Consider the following 20,696-nt stretch of genomic DNA (forward strand, 5'->3'; position numbering starts at 1 on the left):
TGAACAGGTAGTGCAACTGTGGCAGAATTAATGAATTACATTTTGCGCAAGTTTGAATCGATTGAATGTTCACTAATACTCCCTCTGGTGGTCAACTGTAGTTAAATCGAAAGTGCAGCTTTGAATTTACAACTGCGTTCAACCACTTGTCTCTCTATCGAATCATCGAATGGAGCTATCAAATTAACCGGTGGGGTTCTCCAATCAGACCATGGCAGTTACTAAAGCTTCTAAAGACCAGAAATACGATAGACAATTGAGGTATGTGAAGCTAGAAATTCTGTGAAAATTATACAGTTATTTGCTAAACCGTTGCATGAGTTAGATATATCTCCACTGACAAACTGCAGCTAGCTAATGTAGTTATGCTAGCAAGCCCGTAACGTTAACTGACTTTATGCTTGATATTGTATTCTCTTGGGCTAACGTTAACTATGCCAGCCAACCAGCATGCTTTAAAAGTATTATAGCTAGCTACTGTAGCTAGTCTTCACTGACATGCTAGCTAGCTGTCCTGTTACAGTCAGTTGTTAGCTGTCTGCTATAGCTTCTAGCCAACTAATTTACTTTGAACAACACCAGCCAGAATTGGTGTCATTCATTGACTGAATCTCAAAAAGGTTAATTGTTCTCATCTATTTACCATACCAGATGAGATGTGATAATAGGTAAATAACAAGGCATTGAAGATGACAAGGAGATAAGCAACATGCCGTTGTTATGATGGCCTGCCTGTACTCCATTTCAGATTGTGGGGAGACCATGGCCAAGAAGAACTTGAAAATGCACACGTATGCCTGATCAATTCCACAGCATCTGGGACTGAAATACTCAAGAACCTTGTGCTTCCAGGTAAATATTTCAATATTTGATACTAGAAAAGACCGATGACCAAGAGTGGGAAAACACTGCTCTAAGGGAATACATGAGTAGGCTAGCCTACCTAAGCTAGTTGCTCTCTTCATCAGGCATTGGAGCGTTCACTATTGTCGATGGACACAAAGTCTCCGGGGAAGACGTCGGAAATAAGTAAGAACGTGATAGGCCTATTGTTTATCACCTCATTGAAGCGCTTTTGATCTTAATCTTAAAATGTTTTATACAATATACTGTCTTTACCTTCCTTTTCTACTCAGCTTTTTTCTGAGCAACAACAGCATAGGAAGGGTAAACGATTATGCTATTCTACTCTATCAATATCTTAGCTCTACCTGTATGCAGTATGTCATAATAAGTCTTCTGGGATGGTGTGTTTTCCAGAACCGAGCTCAGGCTGCCACAGAGCTGCTACAGGAGCTGAACACTGATGTATCTGGCAACTTTGTGGAGGAGGTTTGTGTTTTCAACTATGAGCAGTAGAGCAGTTCTTCCTGAAGAGGGCTGTCACAGCTTTCCCTGCACAGATTTTGTCATATGAAAAAAGATCCTAGATTTGACTACACGATCCTCAGGGTATAGCGGTAGATCTGTGTTAATTCCGATCAAGGTATAGATTTACTATGACGCTGCACCAGTTGAGTAGCCATTGATGGGTCTCACTGCAAACAAAGTGCACTTCTTTATCTGAGTGTATTGATTGATGAGTGTTCTAAAACAAGCAGAGCACTTATAGTAGATCAGTCTTGTTTGTCAAACTCTTATTGTGATCTGGTATTTTATTTTCCATTATAGAGCCCTGAAAAGCTCTTGGACAACGACCCAGATTTCTTCCACAGATTTACCCTGGTGATTGGTGTCCAGCTGCCAGAAAGGTGCGATTCATCCTCTTATTCTTACACATATTTTTTAGACATACACCACTGTTAAAAAGTTTTGGGGTCACTTAGTAATGTCCTGGTTCTTGAAAGAAAAGTACATTTTTCGTCCATTAAAATTGATCAGAAATACAGTATAGACATGGTTAATGTTGTAAATGACTATTGTAGCTGGAAACGTTAGATTTTTTTATGGAATATCTACATAGACGTACAGAGGCCCATCATCAGCAACCATCAGTCCTGTGTTCCAATGGCACGTTGTGTTAGCTAATAAAAGTTTATCATTTTAAAAGGCTAATTGATCATTAGAAAACCCTTTTGCAATTATGTTGGCACAGCTGAAAACTGCAATAAAACTGGCCGCATTTAGACTAGTTGAGTATCTGGAGCATCAGTATTTGGGGGTTTGATTACAGGCTCAAAATGGCCAGAAACAAAGACCATTCTTCCGTAACCCGTCAGTCTATTTTTGTTCTGAGAAATTAAGGCTATTCCATGTGAGAAATGTCCAAGAAACTGAAGATCTTGTTCAACGCTGTGTACTACTACCTTCACAGAACAGGGCAAACTGTCTCTAACCAGAATAGAAAGAGGACTGCTAGGCCTCGTCCTCTTGCTCAGTTGCGCAACAAGTACATTAGCGTGTCTAGTTTGAGAAACATGCCTCACAAGTCCTCAACTGGCAGCTTCATTAAATAGTACCCGCAAAACACCAGTCTCAACGTCAACAGTGAAGAGGCGACTCCGGGATGCTGGCCTTCTAGGCAGAGTTCCTCTATCCAGTGTCTGTGTTCTTTAGCCCATCTTAATCTGTTATTTTTATTGGCTAGTCTGAGATATGGCTTTTTCTTTGCAACTCTGCCTAGAAGGCCAGCATCCCGGAGTCGCCTCTTCACTGTTGACGTTGAGACTGGTGTTTTGCGGGTACTATTTAATGAATAGTACAATAGTCATTTACAACATTAACAATGTCTACACTGCTTTTCTGATCAATGTGATATTATTTTAAAGGACAAAAAATTAGATATGTCCTTGTTTTTGAAAGAAAATCTAAGTGACCCCAAACTTTTGAACGGTAGTGTACATTTCAATTGAAGTATTTTTATTTGGTATTTGTGATAGTCTTACAAAGTAACATCAAATATATTTTTAAAAACGTTCTATTGTCATGTAAATAATTTTGGTTTTTATTTTCACAGCACATGTTTGAGACTGGGGTCAGTGTTGTGGAATGCAAACATACCTTTCCTGGTGTGTAGAACGTATGGCCTCGTCGGTTACATGAGGCTAGTAGTGAAGGAGCACACAGGTATAGTAAACGCTTGTGAGTCACGCGTGTATTGCTGTATCTGTAGTAATGGTGACAAGCACTCAAGGTCAGTGTTCTCTTGCAGTAAATCGAAAACACTCAAACAAGCTGTTTGCGATCACTCCCTCTAGTGATTGAGTCTCATCCAGACAATGCCTTGGAGGACCTGAGGCTTGACCAACCTTTTGCAGAGCTCAAGAACCACATCCAGTCCTACGACTTGGAGGGAATGGGGAAGAAGGTGTGTTTGGGCGTTTTCTTTTTTTTAGGCCACTGTTGTGTTTTGTATTTTAGTTGTAATTTGGTCCTCACTGGTTCATGTATTTTCTTATGCTCTTGTGTTCTGCAGGATCACAGTCATACACCATGGATCATCATTGTTGCCAAATACCTAGAAAAGTGGTTCAGTGAGGTAATACTTCTGTGACCAACAATCAAAGGCACATTCTACAGCACCCTATATGAGGTGCAAGAGAGCTGACAATTTAATACATATTTTTTTCCTAGCACAATTTTCAGTTCCCGAAGAACTACAAAGAGAAGGAGGCCTTCAAACAGCTTATACGGCAAGGTATTTCACTTGACATAGATTTTTCTTGACTTCATTTGCATTTTTACATTTTCACCGAATTTTAGTTGTCTACAGACACTATCTTATCCAGATCATGCCTGACTGTATATGGTTTGTGTTCTCATGATACTTGGTTCCATTAGGAATCCTGAAGAGTGAGAAGGGAACTCCTGAGGATGAGGAGAACTTTGAGGAGGCCATCAAGAACGTCAACACAGCCCTTAACACCACCAAGGTGGCTCTTCTCATACCCCTAAACCCCCTCACTCCTTTCAGCCGTATTATGTTAATCCGCGCTGCTGGTTGCACGAGATCACTGGAAGTTGCTACTCTTGTCAACTTTGCTAACTCCACTCTCACCTCTGTAGATTTCAAGTGGCGTTGGCGACATATTCAATGGAGAGCAATGCAATGACATTACATCACAGGTGAATCTAAATATGACACGTCTACTCGGGCCATGATTGAAGCATCCTGTGAATGATTTATTTGTAGGTTTAATGCATGACTGGTTGTTCTGTCTTTCTCTGCTATACGCAGACTCCAGCCTTCTGGGTGATGACGCGAGCAGTGAGGGAGTTTGTGCAAAACGACGGCAGCGGAAACCTACCTGTGCGCGGCTCCATTCCAGACATGATTGCGGACTCAGAGAAATTCATCAACCTCCAGAATATGTAGGTGGTGATAATTATATTATTAATTTATATGGCAAGCAGCCAGCCGCCAGTTTAATTAAAAAGTCAGTTGCTGTATGAGTTAATAGCGAGCACAGCTCAATGCTTGTAATGTGGGGCATATCAAGGAGAGGACAGTCATTGTATAATAAACCAATGTCCATAGCTAAATTGTATGTGCCAAACCATATGACGCTGCAATTTCCACTGTTTACGATTTCCTGTGCCTTAACCTTATTTCCTGAACACAAGGTATGCTTTGTGCTGGCATGATCATCATAGTCCTGGCCTGGGCATTAATGCAGGCATATGTTTTCAGTTATAGAGAGAAGGCAATGCAAGATGCTTCCGTCGTGTCTAAGCATGTAGAGTCTCTCCTGCAGTCTGTTGGAAAGGTATGTGAAAATGTATTCTGTAGTCTCAGGGATATTTAATCTCATGCGATGTCAAAAACACATAGTAACTCTCCTGCATTAGTACTTATGCAGCAGTAGTGCTGTGTAAGGATCAACATTTTATTACCTTTGATAGATTGTAAAAAGGTTTGATTTCTGATATCATCTAGTTAATTGGATTGACTTCTGTCTTTTCTCTTGCTAAAGCCCTCAGAGAGCATATCTGAGCAGGACATCAAACTATTCTGTGAGTATTCTGACAAGTACACACACAACCATCATAATGTGAACAGGACACGTAATATGGCAGGAATGTAAATTGAATACTCTAACTCATTTAACAGTAACTCAAAGGGTCATGTCGGTCAGGTGTTGTTTGTCATACAGTAGTGTGGCTGCACTTTGATGAACCCATGATGAAAGGGAACACTGTGCAGTAGGTTGAGCCCTGGCCCTGTGCTGTGTGTTTCGGTCTGCAGGTAAGAACGCTGCCTTCCTGAGGGTGGTGCGCTGCAGGTCTCTGGCTGAAGAATACAGCGCGGAGACGGTCAATAAAGATGAGATCAGTAAGTACAACACCGTACAGACGCCCCACCTTGATTTGGCTAATGTTTTGATTTTGAGTCCCTTTGATTATGTGTGTTGGTAGTGTATACTAAGATTCTTCTCTCTCTCCTCAGCCTCCTGCATGGACAGTGCAGATGGGGAGATGGTGTTGTACCTTATGTTGCGCTCTGTGGACCGTTTCTATCAGCAGCACTCCCGCTACCCAGGTACGGCTAGGCTGGCGTAGTTCTGCCCCCAACACAACTGTCTGTCACACACAACCTGGCACACAGCATAACTAAACTGTGTTCTGCAATGTTAAACTGCCCATCTCCAGATATGTTCTTCCTCCTTTTTGAAGGTGTCTACAATTACCAAGTAGAAGAAGACATTAGCAAGTTGAAGCTGTGTGTGAACAGCCTTCTGCAGGAGTACAGCCTGAACGTCAATGTGAAAGATGACTACATCCACGAGTTGTATGTTTTGTGCATAGTGTCCAGTCAACTGTTCTCTGCAGAGAGAATGGTCATTTTACAGCCTACTGCAAAACCTCCCTACAGTTTTTGTGTTTATATTTGTAATTTAGCCACAATATTTCCATGAACTATAAAATGGGAATGAGGTTATCATCAAGGAGAGGAACATGATTAAATAATCTACATGTCATTTCACTTTGCTCTTCGACAGCTGTCGCTATGGTGCTTCTGAACCACACACAGTGGCATCCTTTTTGGGAGGTGAGTTCTACAGGACTTGGATCCTATTATGGTCTAGCATCCTCGTGCTATTTTTGTTATGGGATAAACATTTTGTTTTCTTGGAGTTGGTCCAAATGTACCGTCTTCAATGTGTTTCCTTAGGATCTGCTGCACAAGAGGCTATCAAAATCATCACTCGTCAGTTTGTTCCCTTCAACAACACGTTCATCTACAATGCCATGTCCCAGACAACTGCCACGTTTCAGCTGTAGGAAAAGTTATTTTCCTCCTTAATGACATGCACTTAACCCCTCTGTAAAATATAAGAATGGAATGTTGCAGCAATAACTGGAAGTTTGTGTAGTTGGAACACTTTGTTCATACTGTATGTTTCCACGTATTATTATTATGTTGTGGCTGAAAGAAAGATGGAAATGCTGATGGACTGTTTCTGATTACTTTTCAATGTTTATGTTCTGGCTGGTTTATTCTCACACATGAAGTGTTGCACCTATTAGTACATTTTAATAATTTACCTGCCAAATTCAAACCATTCAAGAAATGTCCCAGGGTTTGAATTATTTCCTCTAAAGATATCCTGCACTAAACAGACATGGAAGTTTGAGGTAAATGCATGTGGTGTACCTGTACATTAGGTACCCAAGGAACTCTGATTGTGCTCCAACATCTTGTGCCCTGATGGGAAACGGTCTGGACATGGTACTTTACATGGCCAGCAGTAGTGGTCACATTGTCATGTCCAACTCAAAATGAGCTGACTATCATGTGAGCTTCATGATGAACAAGCAAAATTGCCACCCTAATTTGCCCGAAGTTGACTGTGATTGGGCACAATTCCCAAGACATTGGCCTGATGGTGATATACGCTGTGAAAAAAAATCGTTACCTTTTCCTGTTGACTGGTAGAATAACCCCAACATGACACAAGTGTCTCTATAAATAAATAAAAAATCCTCTAAGAGCTGTGTAATATGTTGTTGTTTTGGTTCCTTCCCCAGTTAAGATTATAGAGCATTGGTGGAGTGGTGTTTGTCACAAAATGCAGTGTGTGTTCTGTGGTGAGCAGGCACTCTGCTGACTATACACTTGGAGCAGAAACTCACCATAAAGATTTCTTGGGAGTACGGCTTTTTTTTTCTCTCCTCCAATTTAATAAAAAATGCTCTGTATTTTGTTTCAGCACATAAATTCCTGCATAGTTCATTATTTATATGAAAAGGGGAGCAATTTCTTTAATCCCATTCCGATTACATTCAGTAGAGGGGGATCTTTCCATGTCGGCAGGAAGAACATGTTTACGGTAGGCACACGGCACACTCAGGATCGTTGTGTTGAGTGAATAATTCCTGAGTTCTGACTATATAGCACCCACTGTACCAGACATCATTAGCTATAAAATGTTAATGAGAAGCCTACCTAAACCAGTTATGTTGATTAGTCACTATGTTCTTGTTCAATGTCCCAGTCTCTGGAAACATTGAGAACAATTATGGCCACTTCATTGCCTACATATGATCTGATTTGTGTTGCAGCCAGCCAGGGCCCTATAACAAGAGAGTTGGTATACTGAAGGCCACTGTTACATAACTGTGGGCTGCTTTTGAATATGCGTTGGTTGGTTGCTTAGAGAGGGCACTGACATGTTTTTCATTTGTTGTGTTTTGCCTGCAGGATTTAACTGAGTGGAAATTTGCCCCTGGTAGATTTCTTTCCTTGTAAGTCCCCCGCCTCCTTCCTGAGGAGGATGGTGCAGATCATGGTGTTCGAGTGGCCTGCCAAAATGTACTTAGGCCATTTCCCAAACAGAAAGTTTCATCTTCTAAGATTATTGTGTATGGAATGGCAGTTTTATTTAACCAGCCCTGAATCTAATCTACACGCACAGTTGGGGTTGGACTGCATGGGCTCTAGGCAGGAAGCACCTCTCTCGGCTAAGGATATTTATTTTACTGTTGCAATTTTATCACATCTCTTGATCTGAGTTGCTAATCATCTGGCCCTTAAGGCCATCTGTCTCAAGAACAAACCTGATTTTATCTCAGCCGGTTTCATGTCACTTGCCAATCTTCCAAGAAGCTACGCAGCTAGGCTTTATAATCTGCATAGCCTCTGATATGATGTCTCTCCGGCAGTTTATTTCTCTTCAAGGACCTGTTTCCCAGCTCCAGTGACTGCATGAGTCCAGCTGAGAACATCAGTCAAACCTAGCTGGTGTGTCCAGTGCTCTGCACAGCTGTGTCAACACGCCAGCATGACGGTGGAGACCATTTCAAACATACAGAGATGGCTTCAATTACCTTAAAAGCTCATTGTGGAGCCTTTATCTCACTGTATCAGGGCCCGCCAGTTGCTAGTGTCTTGCTAGATAGGCGCATCAGGCTGCTCTATTGTGACAGTCTGTACTAATGATAACAGACATACTGGAAAATAAACACAGACATGATCCGTTTTCAAGATGGTCTTCTTGTGTACAGTTGAAGTCAGAAGTTTACATACACTTAGGTTGGAGTCATTAAAACTCGTTTTTCAACCACTCCACAAATGTCTTGTTAACAAACTAGTTTTGGCAAGTCGGTTAGGACATCTACTTTGTGCATGACACAAGTAATTTTTCCAACAATTGTTTACAGACAGATTATTTCACTTATAATTCACTGTATCACAATTCCAGTGGGTCAAAAGTTTACATACACTAAGTTGACTGTGCCTTTAAACAGCTTGGGAAATTCCAGAAAATGTCATGACTTTAGAAGCCTCTGATAAGCTAATTGACAACATTTTAGTCAATTGGAGGTGTACCTGTGGATGTATTTCAAGGCCTACCTTCAAACTCAGTGCCTCTTTGCTTGACATCATGGGAAAATCCAAAGAAATCAGCCAAGACCTCAGAAAAAAAACTGTAGCCCTCCACAAGTCTGGTTCATCTTTAGGAGCAATTTCCAAACGCCTGAAGGTACCATGTTCATCTGTACAAACAATAGTAACAATAGTACGCAAGTATCGTCGGTGAAGTCGGAAGTTTACATACACCTTAGCCAAATACATTTAAACTCAGTTTTTCACAATTCCTGACATTTAATCCTAGTAAAAATTCCCTGTTTTAGGTCAGTTAGGCTCACCACTTTATTTTAAGAATGTGAACTGTCAGAATAATAGTAGAGAGAATGATTTATTTCAGCTTGTATTTCTTTCATCACATTCCCAGTGGGTCAGAAGTTTACATGCACTCAATTCGTTTTTGGTAGCATTGCCTTTACCCAAAACGTTTGACCCAAGTTTAACAATTTCATCTTCCACAAGCTTCCCACAATAAGTTGGGTGAATTCTGGCCCATTCCTCCTGACAGAGCTGGTGTAACTGAGTCAGGTTTGTAGGCCTCCTTTGTCGCACACGCTTTTTCAGTTCTGCCCACAATTTTTCTATGGGATTGAGGTCAGGGCTTTGTGATGGCCACTCCAATACCTTGCCTTTGTCGTCCTTAAGCCATTTTGCCACAACTTTGGAAGTATGCTTGGGGTCATTGTCCATTTGGAAGACCCATTTGCGACCAAGCTTTAACTTCCTGACTGATGTCTTGAGATGTTGCTTCACTATATCCACCAAATCCCCCCCCCATGATGTCATCTATTTTGTGAAGTGCACCAGTCCCTCCTGCAGCAACTCACCCCCACAACATGATGCTTTTGTGGCGCGATGGTTAACGATGCTTCGAGGGTGGCTGTTGTTGATGTGTGCAGAGGGTCCCTGGTTCGGTGCGAGGAGAGGGACGGAAGCTATATTGTTACACATGCACAAAGTAGATGTCCTAACCAACTTGCCAAAACTATAGTTTGTTAACAAGACATTTGTGGAGTGGTTGAAAAACGAGTTTTAATGACTCCAACCTAAGTGTATGTTAACTTCAGACTTAAAATGTATGTGACATAGTACGCAATTTTCGGTGACCATTTTTGGCTCATGAGCGCTACTTTCAGAACTACTGGCTAAAAAGCACACAAAAGTACTGAAGAATCCCTTTAATGGATTTGCTTATGCTCTGATGCTTCCTGTAGAACACATGCACATCCTATGTAGCTGCACTGATTAAATAAAGGTTAAATAAAAAAACAGAACCTCTTGCACATTTCCCATAGATTCATCTTCCTTCAGAGGTTAAAGGTTGGGAAGGTATTCTGAGGATGAAGCTGCGTCTCTGAAACTGAGACTCGTTCCCTCCTCTGCCTTTCTGGTGATACGAACAGTCACCCACCCACCCACCCGCTCACTCACCCTCCTACTAATCCCTCCCACCCTCTTTCTTTTTGTATGCACTATGCACATACACCCACACACATATATACTGTACACCCACACACATCTGGCCTTGTATAGACTGTCTCTATTCCATTCACACTCCACTATCAAGGCTCCAGTATCCCAGCTTGGGAGTAGTGTTATCTTCCGTCAACGTGGAGGCCGGACAATACAGGAGTCCGCTGCTTTACTGTGGTCTGGCCGTTAATTCAAAAATCTATCTGTGAATCAGAAACATTGACTCTGCAGAAAGGCTACAGTGCCAGTGATGATTTGCTGTGTTATTTTACTGGCATTCTGTGAAAGACCGCTTTGGTTCTGAGAGGGAGAGCGAGAGAGAAGGGGGTGGTTTTGCTGATCCCTGGTGATTATAACTTTGGATATTTGTCTGGCTGGGCTCCAGCGCTGTGCTCTCTTCCCTGGGGCCAGTAGTGCTTTGCTGTATTTAAACATGGCTGTTTGAGTAGAGCGTTCAGTCTGTTTACTGTAAAACTGCAGGGGATTGGGAAGTATTAACCCTTACATGAGTCTTTCAGGGAGTCTTTCAGGGAGAATTCTGTGGACTGATAGATGTGGATATGCCGTTTGTTCACAAAGAGGTAAAAGTTCCATCAATGTCAGAAAGGTTATAATGCCTCTGAGGCTGTATTTCACTCCAACGGTCATCATATACTGTAGCTCCCAGTCGTGTTGTGGTGGGATCGTCAGTGTGTATGTTACAGCCCATATTGAACGTGAGTATGAAGATAGGCACTGTGGAGGCCTGTCACTGTCAGCCCCGTGCTTTATATAGTGCGTTTATGTAACACACAGTTGAACCTCCCTCTCCCAGGAGGAGTTTAGCCTGCCAAATCAGGAGGGGGGCACTGAGGGGCGCGGCTCATGCACCTTTAACATTGGGGGAAAGCATGTGAGCCCATGCGTGATTCCCCCCCACCCAGTCCACCTGCCCCCTTACTAGGATGTGGTGATGAGGATAGACCGTTAGACTGCAGTGAAACAGTAAAAACACACAACATCACCCAGCCCATGCAGGTACTCTAGAGTAACTCTCACCACTCGCCCTCTGGGGAAGGAAGGGGAGAGACTGGTTGAACATCCACTTCTCTTCATTTCTGTTTTGCTAAGGGGTGGAAATGGAAACCACGTGTTTGATGTATTTGAAACCATTCCACTGATTCCGCTCCAGCCATTACTATGAGCCCGTCCTCCCCAATTAAGGTGGTATTGTACATTTGCAGGCTAAAATACAGCAGACTGATGCAACCGCAAACTAAATTTGGATTCTTAGTTTGTGTCATATGCAACATTGTTTCTTCCTGCCTCTTCCTGTCTGCCCAGGTCTTACTCCCCATGCATCCCCTCAGAGGGGCCTTCCAGACAGGCTCAGAGTCACCTCTTCTCTGGATCAGCCCCACGGGGCCTGTGGTAGGTGTCGTGTTACACACACACACACACACACACAGTCCATCCACAGGGCTCTCTCACCTCCTCCTGGTGCCTCCAACATGTCTTATGCACATGACTGGAACGACTGCTTTGGTTTTAATCACATTTATTCTCAAACAAAACCACAGTGTGGAGACGAACAGAGATCCTCTTATCCGAGAGAGATCATCTTGTCCGTGAGGTTCTTTAGTGCTTTATGTAATTTGCAATGTGTTCTATACTGTATGTAACATCACAGAGAGATGTTTTAGGATGTACATGCCTTTAATAATATAAAAACGTGACTATAGTTTTGGACATTATAATTTTAGAAACAAAAATGACTTGCATTAATTTAACTCCTGTAAAACAGTACTATCTTGTACAGATTGTACAAGCCGACTTGTTACCACCCTATACCTTGAAGGTGTCTCATCCCAAAGTAAGACTTCGTCTCCCATTTGCAGTCGCCTTACGACTGTTTGTTTGTGTGTTTTCATTTCTTTTTTATTTCCAGACCTTGCAGTTACCATCTCAGAGGTGTGGTGTATGTATACCAGAGGAGGCTGGTGGGATGAGCTATAGGAGGGCGGGCTCCTTGTAATGACTGGAATGGAATCAATGGAATGGAATGAGGGGCCCCGAGTGGCGCAGAGGTCTAAGGCACTGCATCGCAGTGCTGAGGCACCACTACAGCCTGGGGTTCGATACAAGGGAGCCCAATAGGCGGCGCACAATTAGCCCAGTGCCGTCCGGGTTAGGAGAAGGTATTGCCGTGGGGCTTTCTCTGGCTCATCGCGCTCTAGCGACTCCTTGTGGTGGGCCGGGTGCCTGCAAGCTGACTTCCAGTAGTCAGTCGAACAGTGTTTCCTCCGACACATTGGCGCGGCTGACTTCCGGGTTAAGCGAGCAGTGTGTTAAGTAGGCGGCTAGACGGGTCATGTTTCGGAGGATGCATGTCTCGACCTTCGCCTCTCCCAAGCCCATTGAGGAGTTGCAGCAAACTAGCAATTTGGGAGAAAATGGGGTAAAAAAAAAAATGGTACCAAACATTTGACTCCAGTACATTGATTCCATTCCAGCCATTACAATGAGCCGTCCTCCTATAGCTCCTCCCACCAGCCTCCTCTGATGTATACATACTGTATAGATACTGTATATACAGGAAAGGGTGTAAGAGGCTGAGCCTGATCCTGTTGGTGTAATGTATATATGGTATACTGTGGAACCACATAAAGCACAGTTGAACATATACACAGTACAGTGCAACCAGTTCTCCTCTCACCTGCTTTGTATGGGGGATTTTAAAAGGGTGGGTTGGAGCACTGCTCTATGGTGTGTGTATATGTGTGCTTGTATGTGTGTGTATATGTCTGTATGTGTGTGTTCTACTGCTGTGTTTATTTTTGTAAATGTATTAATGATGGCATGTGTTGTCCATGTCTAGTGTGTCATTAACTCAGGAACCGTGTTGTAGCAACCCTCATAGACAGGTATGTGTGCCTGAGTTACGACATTATCTTATTGTATGTTGGTGCAGTACCAGTTATCTAGGTTTCGCTGGGTCCAGCAGGCCAATCCCCCCTGCTGTCTGCCCATCAAAGGAATGCCTGGAATATTTCGGTGCCAGGCGTCCTTACGGTTGGTGGAACCGCAGGGGGGCTGGGCATGGGTGATAGATAACTGTTGGTGATTGTGTATTTAACGGATTCGTTTTTGGCGTAGGCTATGGCCGTGCCTGTTAAGAGTTTAGGAATAAACTGTTTGAATCGAGAGCTTGATCTTATGTCCTGGACAGATGTTTATTATAAGGTGCCAGTCTTATCTCCACTCTCTGGCATTTACTTTATCTGCCATCACTAAGATCTCCCGGAGACGGCTCGGAATTCCATTTGAAAGAAAAACATGTCAGATAGAAATCTTTCCACCACAGTGAAACAGAAGTGGTGTATCGAATATTAATGAACAGCACCCACTGGTATACAATTCATTTATCCTTTTCAGAAGAGCTCAAAGGTGACTGACAAATTAGTGTATTTTTCCATGAACTCCAAGGTTGCTCTGGCTCGGAGGCAGTTGAGGGTGCACACCGCAACTCCTCATGGGGCGAACTCTGCGACCCCGGGAGCAAGGCTGCGCCTCCCTGCTATGTGGAAAGTTTCTGGAGGCCTGTGAGGGAGAGAGCCTCAGAGGAGGCCTGAGCAGCTGGGGGACCCAGGCCAGCAGGCAGGCAGGAGAGAGGCTTCTACAGGGGAAGCTCAGTCTCCTCCACACAGCCAAGGCCAAGCTGACCAGCAGCACTATCAGCACCTCTCATACGCTCCCATCTGTGTGCCTCAAATGGGTCGCTCACTCCCTCTCTCCTCTCCCCCTCCATTTCTTACACAAAACAAGACTTGTTTCTCTTCATTAGCAACACCTGTTCTTTTTGACTGCAACATTCAAAACACAAAGAGTTCAAAAACATCTCACCAACGCGAGCCATTTAAAGAATTTCCAGGGGAATTATTTGTGGCATGTCCCGAGGTGAATGACAGACATTGTTTCAGAGCACTTCTGAAACAATGTCATTTTACTGGTCTCCCCTCTCTATAAGCCATCCAGATGAGCTTCTCTGACAATGTGAGAACAAATAAAAGTTGGGCTGAAATTCTTTATCTAAACATAGAGCAGACAGCCTTTGAGGCCAGGGCCTGTTTTGGCCAAGGGCTAGCTCCACAAGGAGGTGTTGATGAGAGGGGAGAGGGGCACGGCGAATTCCACAGATAAGTGGCGTGGCCCGGTGCTCCACGAGGTTAGGGAAGGAGGCACAGGAGACAAAAGGCTGACACAGCCATGGATGCACACTCAGAAAGGGATGTTTGTGTATCTGAGGAGAGAGAGAGATAAGGTTAGAATAGAGCAAGAGTAAACTGAGGAGTCTGAATGTAGTGACGCTAATAGGAGTGTAGGGATGGGACTAGGATGAACCAATCAGAAACTGAGATTAGCCAATCAGAATCCTGATTGAGAACAGACCAGTGATATTGGCCATGTCCATTCCAAGGGGCCATAGGAATGGCCATAATCTCAACAAGAACCGAGGCGCAACTCTGACTGCAGTGTGAGGATCAAACCCCACATGACCCAACTGTTTAGCTCTCTCTCTGCCTGGCCCCATGCCCTCCTTCCCTCACATAGAGTAAATCAGCTCCCTTGAATTTGCCTCTGGGTCCTCAAGCTCAGATCCCAGCATTCCTAGCATTCTTCTGTGTAATTAAATTGGCACTTTTCTATTGAGCTTTATTTGTGTTGCTCAGAAACAGGAAGGATGGTCAGATTCATCATTCATATCTACTATTAAGTCAGGGAGAGGAAAAGATGTGGAATGAAATCCTTATGAGGGGGTGGTAATGAGAGTCTTATGGCAGAGGGCCTTCCCACTCGCTGCCCTACAGCCACTCTAAAGCATGTCACTTATGTGGAACACAAAGCATTATGTGGATGTGTGCTTTTGTGGGTTGTATTGTGTGTGTGTCAGGGTCTATGTCTTTGTGCTTTGCGTGTGTGTGTGTCAGCAGCAGCCAGGATGATACACCATGCAAACCGCAGAGACCCACAATGCAGCAGTCAGCTTGACAGAGTAGAGGGAGGGGCTGGAGATGTTGGTGAGAGATGGAGACAGAGAGTGGGAGAGAGAGTGTGTGTGCGTGCGTGCAGGCATGTGTGTGTGTTTTTGAAAGAGAGAGAGAGAAAGAAAGAGGAAGTGGTATGATGGAGGAAGGGAACATTCTCAGTAGGGGGTTCACATGTAGGCCTACATATTCATGTCCCCCCTCTAACCACAAGGGGGAGTCCAAAGCAATGTGAGCAGAGGTTGCACCCTGGTACCATCTCATAAGCAGGAGCTTGGCTGATGGCTGGCGAGCGTCTCTGTGGACCATCGCTATTGGGGCAGCTACAGTATAGAGAGAGATAATATTTCACACACCTGAGTGAGATTCCTAGAGATTGAAGAACACAGACACACACACACACACACGCACATACGCACACGCACACGCACACACACACGCACACACACACACACACACACACACACACACACACACACACACACACACACACACACACACACACACACACACACACACACACACACACACACCAAACAGGGCCACCTGAGAAGATTTGCTGATGCAACAGTTACCCTGTTATGCATGTATTCTCTCTGTCATTCTCTTTCTCTCCACTCCCCTTCGCTTCCCTCCCCCTCTCTCTCCTTCTCACAGGGGCCCTTTGAAGAAAAACACAGGATGCCTCATCACTACAGCATGTATTGCATTCCATGTAACTGGCAGTGTTCACCTTGCAAAACGATGGAATGTGAATGAATAGTTTAACGGAATGTAAATAGGCCTTGTTACGAGCGGCTAAGAAGAAGCTAATGAGTTGTAAGCTCATTTCACTATGATTTGAAAGTGAAGCCCATAATTAAAGGGAAACTGTGGGATTTTGGCAATGAAGCCCTTTATCAACTTCTCCAGAGGCAGATGAACTTGTGGATAGCATGCTAGCAGGTACCCTTAGACTTCCAGTCATTACGCTACAGTAACTCTAGTCAGCATTGGCTCGCGAAACTACATCAAAGTTCCTTTGAACTGGACACAGAGACATAAAAATGGTATCCATGAGTTCTTCTGACTCTGGGGAAGTAGATAAAAGGCCTCATTGCTAAAATCCCGAAGTATCCCTTTAAATCATTCTAACCCTCTCGCCTTCCCTCAAAAGTCTCAACCAGAGGTCAGGGTAAAGTCAGCCAGTCGAGCCAGCTATTATTGCAAAGTTCTGAGGGATAAGTTGTGTCATTGTTCGGAAAGACGTTATTGTGTATCTGACTGGGAGTCGGGTGTTTCAGTCTGAAGAGATGTACCCTCGGCCCAGACACCAGCTGAGATGGCTTTCTGTAGAGGTACATCTAGAGCCAGTCTCTCAGAAAGACCGTTTTTTTTCCTCCAAAATGTCACAAATGTTTTAGAGAGCGGTGCCGAGAGACGGGCTCTGACCTTGTTTCCTTGACAGTTTTACATTGGAGATTGAGCTGTGAATTTGGGTTAAGTCCCAGAGAGAGCTTAGTCATGCTGGTTCTACCTGTTAGAGAGAGGGACCCGTCGGTCTAGTTCCCCTGATGGGCGGGTGGGAGATACTCAGCCCTGAAAACACGTTGAACCCTGTGCCTCCCCTCTCTCTTCCCTCTCCCCTGCTGCAGGGACATGTAATAGTGTGCATGGTCTGCAATGATGTAGGGAGGTGCTGGGGTCACTGACGGAGTGGTGTTGCTTCTCTGTCTAGACTACCAAAGTGCTTTCAGCCACCATGTCTCTCTTGATCAGTGTAGGACGGAGTAACAGCAGCCAAGGACAGGGTAGTGAATGGCTGCCTCTCTCTGTCCTCTGTTATCCTCTATCCCCCTCTCACTCTCATCTCCCTGTCCTTTTGGTTATCCCCTCTTCTCATCCCCTCAGTCGAAGCCTTCAGTCCTCTCACAACCCCGCTCTCATTCTAACTGCACGGATAGGGCACTGTTCAGCTTCAAATACATTATTTCAATGACTGTGGAATTGTTTTTGCTTTAGCTTTGTGCTCTGTTTTCGTCCTAGAGGCTGGAAAAGCATTCAAATTAAATTAGTGATTGTTTTCTCTCCACATAGCATTCCTGGTGTGGCATTGGATGAAACTATGCTAAACAAATTGCCACTGAACATGTGATAAAATGGTGGGTGGTACTTTCCAGAATACAAAAACTAAAAACAGATGAGGTCATCAACTCCCCTCTTCTCTCAGTTCTGTCTCTACTCTCTACAACTTCGAAGTCATATTAGTTTAAGTCGTGTGACGCAAACACCTTGGACTCAATCAGTATCCCTCTGTGTGAATGATTATTAAGAGGAAGACAGAACATCACAGCCGAATAATGATCTATTCTTTCTGGTGCCATAGTGTCTTTCCAGTGGAGACCGTAGTCTCTTTCTCATGTTGTAGTAAGCTCCTAAAACAACCACAGAATATTTCACATGACAGGGAAGTGGTAACCTAAGACTAAGAAATTGTAGGTACACAATTCCCTAACGGCATTGATCTATGATTGCATACCAGGAATAGCTTTTGCATACCAGAAATAGCTTTCTAACACCTTCAAACATTCATCATTATCACAAGCTGTCATGAATATTCATTATGTTCCTCTCTCTTTTCAGTCAGATTTGCTAAACTAGACTAGTGTGAGGAATTTGGGGGCATAATACTCTGTTTTGGATTTGGTTTTCAACAGACCAGCCTTGTTTTGCATACTGGTTGCAACTCCGCCACTCAGATAAAATATTCCTCTGCACCATATAATGAATGAGGCAGAAAACAGTGTTAGGGATCAGGCCATTGGGTTAATCGTTACAGCAGGAGCAAGGGCTTGTCAGCAAACAATGGTTTATGTTTAGCGCTATGGCAATTGAAGTAGATATTGATATAAGACATCAACATTTTGCCTAGGCAACAGTCTCTAACATTAAATCTGTGCATTGTTTCCTGTTTTCAATCTGTTGATCATGAACTTAAAGATGCCGTCCAGGATCTTAAGCACACCAAATTCGTAACATATTGTACAAATTGGATTTGTAACATATCATTCAAATACATTTTTATATACATACAGTGTACATTGCATTCGGAAAGTATTCCGACCCCTTGACTTGTTCCACATTTTGTTACGTTACAGCCTTATTCTAAAATTAATTAAATACGTATTTTCCCCCCATCAATCTAAAACACAATACCCAATAATGACAAAGCAAAAACAGTTCCTATTATATTTTAGCAAATGTATTGAAAAAATATATATATCACATTTACATAAGTATTCAGACCCTTTACTCAGTACTTTGTTGAAGCACCTTTGGCAGCGACTACAACCCAAGTCTTCTTGGGTATGATGCTACAAGCTTGGCACACCTGTATTTGGGGAGTTTCTCCCTTTCTTCTCTGCAGATCCTCTCAAGTTCTGTCAGGTTGGTTTGGGAGCGTCGCTGCACAGCTATTTTCAGGTCTCTCCAGAGATGTTCGATCGGGTTCAAGTCTGGGCTCTGGCTGGGCCACTCAAGGACATTCAGATACTTGTCCCAAAGCCACTCCTGCGTTGTCTTGGCTGTGTGCTTAGGGTCGTTGTCCTGTTTGAAGGTGAACCTTCGCCCCAGTCTGAGGACCTGAGCGCTCTGGAGCAGGTTTTTATCAAGGATCACTCTGTACTTTGCTCTGTTCATATTTCCCTTGATCCTGACTAGTCTACCAGTCCCTACCGCTGAAAAACATCCCCACAGCATGATGCTGCCACCACTATGCTTCACCGTAGGGATGGTGCCGGTTTCCCCCAGACCTGATGATTGGCATTCAGGCCAAAGCGTTCAATCTTGGTTTCATCAGACAAGAGAATCTTATTTCTCATGGTCTGAGAGTCCTTTAGGTGCCTTTTTGGCAAACTCCAAAAAGTGCCTTTTACTGAGGAGTGGTTTCCGTTTGGCCACTCTACCATAAAGGCCTGATTTATGGAGTCTTGCAGAGATGGCTGTCCTTCTGGAAGGTTCTCCCCTTTCCACAGAGGAACTCTGGAGCTCTGTCAGAGTAACCATTGGGTTCTTGGTCACCTCACCTTCCCCGATTGCTCAGTTTGGCTAGGCAGCCAGCTCTAGGGAGAGTCTTCGTGGTTCCAAACTTCTTCCATTTAAGAATGATGGAGGACACTGTGTTCTTGGGGATCTTCAATGCTGCATAAATGTTTTGGTACCCTTCCCCGGATCTGTGCCTCGACACATTCCTGTCTTGAAGCTCTACGGACAATTCCTTCGACCTCATGGCTTGGTTTTTGCTCTGATACACACTTTCAACTGTGGGACCTTATATAAAGACAGGTGTGTGCCTTTCCAAATCATGCCCAATCAATTGAATTTACCACAGGTGGATTCCAATCAAGTTGTAGAAACATCTCAAGTATGGTCAATGGAAACAGTATGTACCTGAGCTCAATTTCGAGTCTGATAGCAAAGGGTCTGAATACTTATGTAAATAAGGTATTTCTGTACTTTTTCTAAAAACCTGTTTTCGCTTTGTCATTATTGGGTGTTGTGTGTAAATTGATGAGGAAAATGTTTTATTTAATCCATTTTAGAATAAGGCTGTAACGTGGAAAAAGTCAAGGGGTCTGAATACTTTCCGAATGCACTGTATATATTGTGCAGAACGTAGCATATAATACGAAATGGATAACGTAGTACACAATTGGATGACGTAGTACACAAAAAACGGGGACCCCCTTTGGCTTGTTAGCACCATTTTTATAACTACTACCTGAAATTATACAAAAGTTATGGAGCATCACTTTAAAGCTAAATGGTTGGTTCAAGAATTATCCCATAGATCAGATATTGAGTTCATATTGACAGGTTATTAGATAACCCCAAAGGTGTTCCACTGGGCTCAATTCCTGATTTCAGTACCCCTCTTCTAAAAAGACATCAATATAACTTTTTTTTTTAGATGGAATGGTCCTTTTAGTTTTTTAAAGTGGCATTGCATGTTTGGTGAGGCACAGCAGTACACACTATACAGGCCTAGCATGTGGGTTTGGTCTGCTCTCTCTGAAAGAGCAGTTTGCTCAATGCTAAGTCTAGGCAGGCAGCCTGCAGGAAGGCAGAAGGCAGGGCCAGTAATCCTATTGTCTGCTCTCCCAGAGCAGAGGAATATTTAGCCCAGCTCCGCTGTGTGGGACCAGCATGGCCTCCCTCCACCAGAGCGGAGCTCCTCCCTCTCAAGGAAAATGGGCAGCGTGGCACTTGCAGTGGTTACCACACCACACACCCTGGATCTCATTTCGCACAGATTACCAGCTGGGAAGGCCAACCACAAACTGTACTTACTTCAAGAGTTCTCATCAGCTTGCATGATCCAAATGGTACAGTGTGCACAGTGTATGGAAAAT

The 20,696-nt window shown here is 43.6% G+C and overlaps 1 protein-coding gene across 1 annotated transcript; it reads left to right on the top strand.

Moving 5' to 3' along the window:
* The first annotated feature begins 102 nt into the window (after window positions 1-102).
* On the top strand, window positions 103-6,941 carry LOC139576182 (NEDD8-activating enzyme E1 regulatory subunit-like). The gene is made up of 20 exons (XM_071401938.1): window positions 103-261; window positions 749-852; window positions 969-1,029; window positions 1,137-1,167; window positions 1,261-1,332; window positions 1,672-1,751; window positions 2,957-3,066; window positions 3,198-3,307; window positions 3,416-3,478; window positions 3,574-3,637; window positions 3,781-3,872; window positions 4,006-4,065; window positions 4,178-4,311; window positions 4,631-4,706; window positions 4,914-4,953; window positions 5,186-5,272; window positions 5,387-5,479; window positions 5,614-5,728; window positions 5,940-5,989; window positions 6,113-6,941. Exons 1-20 carry the CDS (start codon window positions 212-214, stop codon window positions 6,220-6,222), a joined length of 1,602 nt encoding a protein of 533 aa, XP_071258039.1. The 5' UTR covers window positions 103-211; the 3' UTR covers window positions 6,223-6,941.
* The last annotated feature ends 13,755 nt before the right edge of the window (window positions 6,942-20,696 follow it).

The sequence above is a fragment of the Salvelinus alpinus genome, chromosome 5 (assembly GCF_045679555.1).
Source record: "Salvelinus alpinus chromosome 5, SLU_Salpinus.1, whole genome shotgun sequence".
Classification (NCBI taxonomy): Eukaryota; Metazoa; Chordata; class Actinopteri; order Salmoniformes; family Salmonidae; genus Salvelinus; species Salvelinus alpinus.